At 43.4% G+C, this 11,343-nt stretch overlaps 1 protein-coding gene across 1 annotated transcript; it reads left to right on the top strand.

The window, feature by feature from the left end:
• The first annotated feature begins 2,367 nt into the window (after window positions 1-2,367).
• Window positions 2,368-3,213, top strand: LOC138353704 (uncharacterized protein C11orf24-like). The gene has a single exon (XM_069307087.1). It carries the CDS (start codon window positions 2,368-2,370, stop codon window positions 3,211-3,213), a length of 846 nt encoding a protein of 281 aa, XP_069163188.1.
• The last annotated feature ends 8,130 nt before the right edge of the window (window positions 3,214-11,343 follow it).

Genomic DNA, 11,343 nt, shown 5'->3' on the forward strand with positions numbered 1-11,343 from the left:
CTTCTTTTCCACAGCTCATAAAACGGAGGAAAGGGTCCTGAAAGATATTGTTAATAGAAACGTTATCCCTACAGACAAAAATCAGAGGATACAACTGACGATTTACTATAAAACCAGAAAAACGGCCAGCCTACTCATGAGAAACTCTCCAGACACAAAACAGAACGCTTTAAAAGAGACTAACGTCGTCTATGCCTTCAAATGCCCACTTGGGGACTGTAAGCTCCAAAAAACCCAGTATATAGGCAAGACAACAACATCTCTTTCTAGGCGTTTAACGATGCATAAGCAACAGGGTTCCATTAAGGAACATATAATCTCTTCCCACAACCAAACCTTCGCCAGAGAAATCCTAGTAAACAACACAGAAATCATCGATAGATACAGCGATAGCAGGCGGCTTGACGTTTGCGAGGCACTACACATCAAGAAGTCAACACCAGCAATCAACAGCCAATTATTGCACAACTATATTCTACCCACCTCAAGACTCCGCTCCAATATAGAAGCATCAAGAAATATGGACCAATAGGCTTTCTACAAACACGTCTATTCAATATCCATTGTTTCGTGTTCTGTCTTGTGTTGATGAAATTAATACCCTATTAATACTCTTGTTCTGTCTTGTGTTGATGAAATTAATACCCTATTAATACCACATTTTGTTCTGTCTTGTGTTAATGCCACATCACCTCTTCCACCTCACTCAAATGTAGATATAAAATCGGAGATACGTAAGTTCTATTCAGTTGTGTATTTGTGAACTAAAGTCTTTGAAAATGTAATAAGTTTTACGAAACGCGCCCGTGTCGCGTCAGACTAGAAATAAAAATGAATTTTTGAGAATTGATTTTTGATTTACCTCCAACAGTGAAGCGTAATGTACGAAAGATTGAGAAAATTCGTGTTAGAATTATTAATCTTACTTTTTCGGTCATATTTAATAATATATATATATATATATATATATATATATATATATATATATATATATATATATATATATATATATATATATATATATATATATATATATATATATATATATATATATATATGTCGTACCTAGTAGCCAGAACGCACTTCTCAGCCTACTATGCAAGGCCCGATTTGCCTAATAAGCCAAGTTTTCCTGAATTAATATATTTTCTCTAATTTTTTTCTTATGAAATGATAAAGCTACCTATTTCATTATGTATGAGGACAAATTTTTTTTATTGGAGTTAAAATTAACGTAGATATATGACCGAACCTAACCAACCCTACCTAACCTAACCTAACCTATCTTTATAGGTTAGGTTTGGTTAGGTAGCCGAAAAAGTTAGGTTAGGTTAGGTTAGGTAGGTTAGGTAGTCGAAAAGACATTAATTCATAAAAACTTGGCTTATTAGGCAAATCGGGCCTTGCATAGTAGACCGAGAAGTGCGTTCTGGCTACTAGGTACGACATATATATATATATATATATATATATATATATATATATATATATATATATGTCGTACCTAGTAGCCAGAACGTCGTATTCGGCTTACTATGCAAGACCCGATTTGCCTAATAAGCCAAGTTTTCCTGAATTAATATATTTTCTCTAATTTTTTTCTTATGAAATGATAAAGCTACCCATTTCATTATGTATGAGGTCAATTTTTTTGTATTGGAGTTAAAATTAACGTAGATATAAGACCGAACCTAACCAACCCTACCTAACCTAACCTAACCTATCTTTATAGGTTAGGTTAGGTTAGGTAGCCGAAAAAGTTAGGTTAGGTTAGGTTAGGTAGGTTAGGTAGTCGAAAAATAATTAATTCATGAAAACTTGGCTTATTAGGCAAATTGGGCCTTGCATAGTAGGCTGAGAAGTGCATTCTGGCTACTAGGTACGACATATATATATATATATATATATATATATATATATATATATATATATATATATATATATATATATATATATATATATATATATATATATATATATATATATATATATATATATATATATATATATATATATATATATATATATATATATATATATATATATATATATATAAGCCCAGTCCTAAGGCCCAATGAGTTAACTAGCCCACCGACGAACGCCCTAGGTCCTGGTCATCATTAGAAGCCCACAAGTGAAGTTTTGAAAATGGAATTTGCCCATGGTGATTTTTTTTTTTTTTTTTTTACATAACTCTGATATAGGTGAGAACGTGTGTGTGTGTGTGTTTATGTTTCTTGTTGGTGAATATAAAATTTATTTATGATTTTTTGTTTATTTGCAGAATTGTTGAAGGGCTGCTCAAAAATTGAGGTGACTGGTGGGATCAATTTCATCTTTGGGACTGCTCTCATCCTACCAGGGGGGATGGCGTCCCTTCATATAGCGGATACACTGAAGAACAGTGGCGTTGTCAATGTTCGGCCGATGTGCCAAGCCCCTAAAACTTCATCAACTGCGCCTACGACCTCGCCTGAGACTACGAAGAAGCCGGGGCCAATGCCAGATGTCTTTGTGGCCACTATGCACCCCAAGCCGACCGCGCCCATGCCCCTGCCTGAGCCGCTGCCGGCGCCAGAGCCCAGCCCCGCTGCCCGCCTTGTTGTTGGCTCTATGGATTCGCCGGTGGTAGCAATGACTGCTGTGCTGACCCCGGCGGGGCCAGGGCCATTCCCAACAACGGCAACAACAACAACGGCAGCAACAAGAACAGCAACAACAACAACAACAACAACAACAACAGAGCCCAAAGCTAAGAAGGTGACGAAGAGTGGAGAAATGGCTCTAAAAACGAAAGCTTCGACAGAGCCTTTGATGAAGGACATTGCAAAACTAACAAGTTGCCCTGCGGAAGAGTGTAAAATCACCTGGGAACGGTCCGCACCGGGGCCCCGCCGGACTAGGCTATCTATGCGAGGCCGACGCAAGAGGACGACGACGACCCCATATGATAAGAGGTCGAGCAACCGCGAGGCTTCCCCCCAGCCATCTACCTTGGGATATGTACCTCCAACAAGATGCCCCAACCCGCCTCTCCCAGCTACCCGCCCGCAGGAGGCAGTTACCCACATTAGCGAGAGTGAAGACGAGGATGTCCGGCAGACCCCCCAGAAATTGGCGACGGTGTGCCGCGTATCCCCTATGGCACCGAAGACACAAGAGCTGAACGCAGAGGACATATTGTCTTCGCAGACCTTAAACGCCGCGGTGTAACACTTTAATGAAAATCAATCGTTAGCCATGCAAAAGTTGGCGCTGGCTACGATTGACATTTTTGCAACGCTGTTCGAGCCAGTGGAGGGATTCGATGACGAGGTCTCGGACCTCTTCGAGTGTGGGCAGAGAAAATTCTATGAGTCCGACTATGTAGAGCCCACTCCAACCATGAGCTTGGATACGCCGACCATGCACGAAGCAGCTTTATTGCCCTCGGGCGTCATACGCAAACTTAATAAAATTGCATGTATTGTAGTGCCATATATTATTGCAGTTATGTGTATTGTAGTGTTATGTATTTTTTTTTTGTTAAATAAAAAAACTAACGATGAAAATAAATAATGTTTTTAATTTACCGGTGGGGGAAATCTATAATACTGAACGAACGAACGAATGAATTATATCCTTTCTGATGTTGCTCTTTCCTATGAGAAAATAGTTGATAATGTTCTTTCCTTTGAAATTAAACATATATACTTGTTTCCATATGTTTGGATGAAAAACATGAAATAATACGTTGTTGTTTCCCGATCTTAATAATAAACAAACTCCTGATCTTAATAATCAAACTAACCAATGTTTGGAAATAAAATGGAACTTGCATATATGTATATATATTTTTTCTGTCAATTATCTTAGTTTCCCCCTCGACAAAAACGGGAATGGCCCGCCCTTGAAGATGTTTTCTGTGAAACAGAATCCAGAAAAAATTATACATATATCTGGGGTAACTAATGCAAAATATAACTCGAGTCTTGTTCTCATTTATTTTTTTACCTGATTAATGAAACCTTACCAAATGTAAAGACAAATCCTTTATTTCAGATACACTTCTCAGCAGGAATTAAAAAAAAAAAACAGATATGTTGTATTTACATAAAAACACACGTACACACACACACGATTAAGTGAGGTCCGCGGAAATTCGCCAATTTCTCGGGATATTGAAGGATTATAGAGGCTAGATCATAGTATTTGGCCTCTCGCAGTGTGTAGCTAGCAGGGTGCCACATAGCATAGTCGTATCGCTAGCGTTAGTGCGAAGAAACAAAGTGGAGCTAGAGGCATCACCGGAGCATATAAGTGTGGAGGACTGTGTGAAGCTACCTGATCTGAGACCAGGTGGGACGACCCGCCGTGGTGACTGTGATCAGTGGTAAAGTAAATTAGTGAACTGCTACACAACGATACCGTGACTGACTCCAGAGCTTTGTGTAGATAGAGAAGAACCGACTTCATCAATCTACTAGCACTTAGTGAATCACCTAGTGGGAGACAACGACGGATAACCATCGTCATCATACATCGTCCTTACTCATCTGGTTGTGTGAGCGGGAGGCAGACTGGTATGTACCCCCTCTCTGGTCAATTAATCAGGTGTACAGATTGAGGTGAAATATTATCAAATTCTTGTTCAGGATATCATATATATTTAAAATCTCAACGTGGCTCATTTAGGTAGAGGTAACGCTTAAGGGGACTCGTGACACACGCACGCATGCGCACGCACACACACGCACGCCCACGTATGTATGCACGCTCGCACACGCAAAAACGCACACACATACGCACACACAAACGTTCAGCCAGGGAAGAAAGGATTAACACCTTTTGTGGAAAGAACCAAGCCCCTACTATACCCCACCTCCTCTCTTACCCCCCATCTGACCTGACCTCACCTGGTCGCCACCACCACCCCCCCACCCCCCAGCCCCCACATCCCCCTTACACATACTCTCCCCTCTCTCTCTCTCTCTCTCTCTCCCACTTTCTCCTCTCTCTCCTCTCTCTCCCACTCTCTCTCTCTCTCTCTCTTTATCTCTCTCACTCTCTCCCTATCTCCCTCTCCCCCACCCCACTCTGCTCTTCTGACGAATCCTATCACGGCACAACTAGGAACAGGGTCAAGCATGACCGCCAGAAGCAACAGGGGAACAGGGAAAAGTTCAGGCGACGAAATGAAGGAAATGTTCGCCCAGTTTCTGGAGGACATCAAGAATGAAATGCAGGAAATGAAGAATGAAATAAGCAACCTAAAAAGAGAGCTGACAGCAGCAAAGGAGGAGATTAGAGCCCTCAAAGAGAACAGTATCGATGCTGAGACTCAGATAACCACCCAGGGAGAAGGTGGTAATAGTATTTTGGAAGAGAATGCCACATTAAAAGCAACATTTGCAGAAATGCTAAAAAAAAACCTCTGAAGTAATGTCTGCAGTGATGGAGGTGGCCATGAAAGCAGCCACCTCACAGGAAGCAGCACGCTCCACTACCCAGCTGCTGGAAAGGAAAAGAGCAGTGGTAGCTGTAGGTATTAAAGAGCAGGAAGGCTCTAATAGGAAAGAGTGGAATGATAAGGACAAAGCGGCAGTGAATGAAATACTGAAGGCACTAGACATGGAAGGGGCTGAGCATAGCATTGAGAAGGTTTTTCAGGTTAGGCTGGTACAAAAAAGACCGAGACCGTGTGTTAAAGATAGTGTTTGCAAACGAGAACACAAAGGACACGATTCTAACAAAGGAAAGCCACCTGCAACATGTGGGAGAATTTAAAAAAGTATTCCTCCAGAGGGACATGACGAGGGAGGAGAGGGGCCATGGCGGCAGAAGCAAGGAAGAAGCGCAGGGCGAGAGGGGAAAACCAGGAAACCACAGCTCCCAACACATCACCCCCAGAAGCGAGGGGGGAACCCACAACCAGCTACCCAGTAACACCAGCCGGGAGGGCAACCCCACCACCCTCCTCTGCATAGAAAACCCCCCTTTCCTTCCTGTCCTCCCTCCCCGTTCACCCCATACCCTCCCTGTCCTTCCCCCTTCACTTGACCCCCCACCCCTCAACCCAGTATCCTCTGCAACCCTGGTATCCACCTCACAAATCCTCACACCCATGGCACAGCTTCCTCCACCAGCAGAACATTCACCAAGGAGGAGATTAGAGAAGGGACAGAAGAAAGTGAGCCTCAAGGCAATGTACACTAACATAGACGGTATTACAAATAAAGCAAATGAACTTGGAGAATGGGTACTAGAGGAAAACCCAGACATAATAACTCTCACAGAAACAAAGCTGACGAAAACAATAACAAATGCAGTGTTCCCACAGGACTATTATGTTATGAGACAAGAGAGAAAAGGAAGAGGTGGGGGTGGTGTAGCTCTGCTGGTAAGAAATGGCTTGGATTTTGAGGAGTTGGTTGTTCACGGATGTGAAGGTTTCAGTGACTACATAATAGGAACAATAACAACTGGAGGGCAAAAAATTATAGTTGTAGTCATATATAATCCACCACCAAATGACAGAAGACCCAGACAGGAATATGATAGAAACAATATGGCCACCATTATCATAATAGAGAGAGCAGCTTCTGTTGCTAGCAGGAATGGATCTGGACTACTAATCATGAGAGACTTCAACCATGGGAAGATAGATTGGGAAAACAGAGACCCGCATGGAGGATCAGAAACATGGAGAGCTAAGCTGCTGGACGTGGCAACAAGAAACTTTCTAAGCCAGCACATCAAGGATACAACAAGAATGAGAGGAGAGGATGAACCAGCAATGCTTGATCTGATATTTACCCTAAATGAGTGGGATATAAGGGAAGTCAAGATGGAAGCGCCCTTGGGAATGAGTGATCACAGTGTATTGAACTTTGAGTACCTGGTAGAGCTAGGAATTATCCCCCCCCAAAACTAGGAAACAAAAGGCTACCATACCGAAAGGGAAATTATGAGGAGATGAGAAGCTTCCTAAGGGAAATACCTTGGGACACAGACCTCAGAGCTAAGTCTGTACAGGATATGATGGACTATGTCACCCAAAAGTGTCAGGAGGCAGTAAGCAGATACATCCTGGCCCAAAAGGAAAAATCCGAGAAGCAAAAGAAGAATCCATGGTATAATAGGCCATGTATGGAAGCAAAGAAACTGAACAAAAGGGCGTGGAGGAACTTCCGGAATAACAGAACACCAGAAAGCAGAGAGAGATACCAGAGAACCAGGAATGAGTATGTCAGGGTGAGAAGAGAAGCAGAGAAGAGTTATGAAAATGATATAGCAAACAAAGCCAAGACCGAACCAAAGCTACTCCACAGTCACATCAGAAGGAAAACAACAGTGAAAGAACAGGTAGTGAAACTTAGAACAGGCGAGGACAGGTATACAGAGAAAGACAAAGAGTGTGTGATGAACTCAACAAGAGGTTCCAAGAGGTCTTCACAACAGAACAAGGTGAGGTCACTGTGCTAGGAGAAAGGGAAGTAAACCAGGCGGCCTTGGAAGAGTTTGAAATTACGAGAGAGGAGGTCAAGAGACACCTGCTGGACCTGGATGTTAGAAAGGCTGTTGGTCCAGACGGAATCTCGCCATGGGTACTGAAAGAGTGTGCAGAGACACTTTGCTTGCCACTCTCCATAGTGTATAGTAGGTCACTGGAGACGGGAGAACTACCAGAAATATGGAAGATGGCAAATGTGGTCCCAATATACAAAAAGGGCGACAGGCAAGAGGCACTGAACTACAGGCCAGTATCCTTGACTTGTATATCATGCAAGGTGATGGAGAAGATCGTGAGAAAAAACCTGGTAGCATATCTGGAGAGAAGGAACTTCGTGACAAATCGACAACATGGGTTCAGGGAGGGTAAATCTTGCCTGACTGGCTTAATAAAATTCTATGACCAGGTAACACAGATTAAGCAAGTGTGACGGTAAAGCGTTGGTGTTCGGCTGTTTCAAAAGCTGGGGGCAGGGCCTCGTCACATAACAAAAAAAAAAGAGAAGTTTGTCCTTTCGTCTGTGGTAAGGTAATGGGAAGACACACAAAACACAAGTATATAAACAATGAAATTTTAATTACTCTAGAAAACAAGACATGAATAAAGGCAATCTCATAAAATGCAGGACAAGTCAACAAACAAAACAACATGAATAATCACTGGCAATGAAAAGTTATGCTAAGACAATAAGTTATAGTGATAGCAATATAAATAAAATATGTGCGGTGCTGGAATACTGGCTTCAAGCTGCCACCTCCCTTAGTACACGAAAGCCAAGGCTTAGTCTACCAGCGAGAGATGTCAACTCCATGGAGCACAGAGATATTCTGAGGAGTACGGCGTGCTGCTGCCCAGACGTCGACTCTCGGTGGTGGTGGTGAGTGCAGGTGCGGCGAGACACCAGCCAATCAGCAACAGGCAGGCGGAGTATAAGCAGTTTGCTGGTTACGGCGGCTGTAGCAGGTGTCGGGGTGTGCATGGTATGATTTGCTTCCTGGGCAAAACGTTTGGCGATACTGGTGGACGTATCTTCTATATAGTATCTTGTACTTTAAAGACGTAATGATGTAGGGAAGAGCAGGCTCAATCTCTCTTGAAAGAGATTATCGTCACACAAGAAAGAGAGGGCTGGGCGGACTGCATTTTCTTGGATTGTCGGAAAGCCTTTGACACAGTACCGCATAAGAGGATGGTACATAAGCTGAAGAGACAGGCAGGTGTAGCTGGTAAGGTGCTCCAGTGGATAAGGGGAGTACCTAAGCAATAGGAAGCAGTGAGTTACAGTGAGGGGTGAGACCTCCGATTGGCGTGAAGTCACCAGTTGACTTCCACAGGGCTCTGTACTCGGTCCTATCTTGTTTCTGATATATGTAAATGATCTCCCGGAGGGTATAGATTCATTTCTCTCAATGTTTGCGGACGATGCCAAAATTATGAGAAGGATTAAGACAGAAGAGGACTGTTTGAGGCTTCAAGAAGACCTAGACAAACTGAAGGAATGGTCGAACAAGTGGTTGTTAGAGTTTAACCCAACCAAATGTAATATAATGAAGATAGGTGTAGGGAGCAGGAGGCCAAATACAAGGTATCATCTGGGAGAGGAAATTCTTCAGGAGTCAGAGAAAGAAAAAGACTTGGGAGTTGATATCACACCAGACCTGTCTCCTGCAGCACATATCAAGAGGATAACATCAGCGGCATATGCCAGGCTGGCCAGATACGAACGGCATTCAGAAATTTGTGTAAAGAATCATTCAGAACTTTGTATACCACATATGTCAGGCCAATCCTGGAGTACGCAGCCCCAGCATGGAGTCCATATCTAGTCAAGGATAAGACTAAACTGGAAAAGGTTCAAAGATTTGCCACCAGACTAGTACCCGAGCTGAGAGGTATGAGCTACGAGGAGAGACTACGGGAATTAAACCTCACTTCGCTGGAAGACAGAAGAGTTAGGGGGGACATGATCACAACATTCAAGATTCTGAAGGGAATTGATAGGGTAGATAAAGACAGGCTATTTAACACAAGAGGCACACGCACAAGGGGACACAGTTGGAAACTGAGAGCCCAAATGAGCCACAGAGATATTAGAAAGAACTTTTTTAGTGTCAGAGTGGTTGACAAATGGAATGCATTAGGAAGTGATGTGGTGGAGGCTGACTCCATACTCAGTTTCAGGTGTAGATATGATAGAGCCCAATAGGCTCAGGAATCTGTACACCTGTTGATTGACGGTTGAGAGGCAGGACCAAAGAGCCAGAGCTCAACTCCCGCAAGCACAACTAGGTGAGTACAACTAGATGAGTACACATATACTAGCGTCATTAAAATACTCCAAAAAACTGTTATATTCCTTTCACCAGTGTATTTTTTTGGTTTTAATCTATTGAACATTCATCCTCTGTACCTTTCATAAGTAGGGACCCCCTTCTTGATGCCTAATACTTATAATAAACATACGCGACAAAAAGAAAGAAAAAAACAGGTTAGGATAGGGGACGATTTGCGCAGGCGCACCCTGGGTGGTTGGTCCTTGGGACCCAAAGGGGGACGGACCACCACCCCACCAGCCAGCCAAGTGCTCGCCGAAAGCGTCCTGACCCGACAACTTGAAAAGTTTTTTCACGATTTGGCCTGCCGGGGGTCGAGTCGGCATGGAAGTGCCCAACCGTTTCTGAAAATCAAATCACGATTTGTCTCATTTTACACTACTAGAAGTCGGTGAGAGGAAGTGCTGAAGTTGTAGAGAAAAGAGCCAGGGCTTGACCCAGCTGCTATCTTGAGTCGATGCTGAAACAGCCCCACAACTTGCTAGACTTTGGGTTTGGCCCAGAATGGGCGGCAGCGGCAGTGCTTCTTCATTCTAGGAAGAAACAGTCTGTCTTCTGGTGGTGTCTTCTTTCTTCTTTCTTGTGTCTTCTTTCTTGAGTCTTCATTCTTCTTTCTTCTTACTTCATAATTTTCTTCTTCCTTCTCTGTTGTCTTAGCTGTATGCTGCGAGCATTTAGGTCCTGTAGGTCAGGACGGAGGAGGTTTGGTAGAAGAGTGGACTCGTCGCACTCAGTTAGGATGGCAATTGCAGGAACGGGGCTCCCATTTTTCTGTTCTGGATACTGCTCTCGAAGTACTTTATATTGCTGGTTGTAGAGTTTGCTGGCAATTTTCCTAAATTCGGGAGATCCAAAAGTGGTTTTGCTTCGTTGCAGAGCCAGGTCTTGCCTAGTTGAGAAGTTCGATGCCTCTGGTGATTGAGTTTCACCATCAAAATAGGCAGTAGAATCATCAGCAGATGATAAGCGGAGGTCAGGTGACGAGTAAGTTTTTTCTAGTACTGGAGAAGTTTTCATTGAGTCAGTTGAGACGTCAGGCTGAGGAGGTATAGGATCGTCTGGAGAGGCAGCTTGCAGAGGTGGTGCAGTTGTAGCAGGTTGCAGAGGGTGGACATCAGCAGGCAGTAGATCTGCCAGTGCAACTGGAAAGATGGTGTTGTCAGAGGCTGAAGTAGAAGTAGCTGAAGTCCTAGCTGTGGCAGTGTCTGAAGCTGTATTCGTGAAGAGTTCCTCAGGGACATTAAATGTTGGAAGGCCATTGGAAGCATATAGTATGCTTAGAATTCGAACGAATTCCTTGCAGTTTGTGCCTGCCATCATTTCAGCCAGGCGAATGAGTCTACAGATAGTACTATGATCGATGTTGGGGGATACCAACTGGTGTGGTGAAGGCTGGCTTGTTGATTGGCCAGAGAGGGGTTGTGGCTGTTGTGGCTGAGTCGATGATTGGTTGGCGGCCTGGGAGCCAGGCCCCCATTGGCTTGCAGGCTGTGCAGAAGCTCCGTCCACACCCAAATT

Source organism: Procambarus clarkii, chromosome 59, assembly GCF_040958095.1.
Source record: "Procambarus clarkii isolate CNS0578487 chromosome 59, FALCON_Pclarkii_2.0, whole genome shotgun sequence".
In the NCBI taxonomy this organism is placed as follows: domain Eukaryota; kingdom Metazoa; phylum Arthropoda; class Malacostraca; order Decapoda; family Cambaridae; genus Procambarus; species Procambarus clarkii.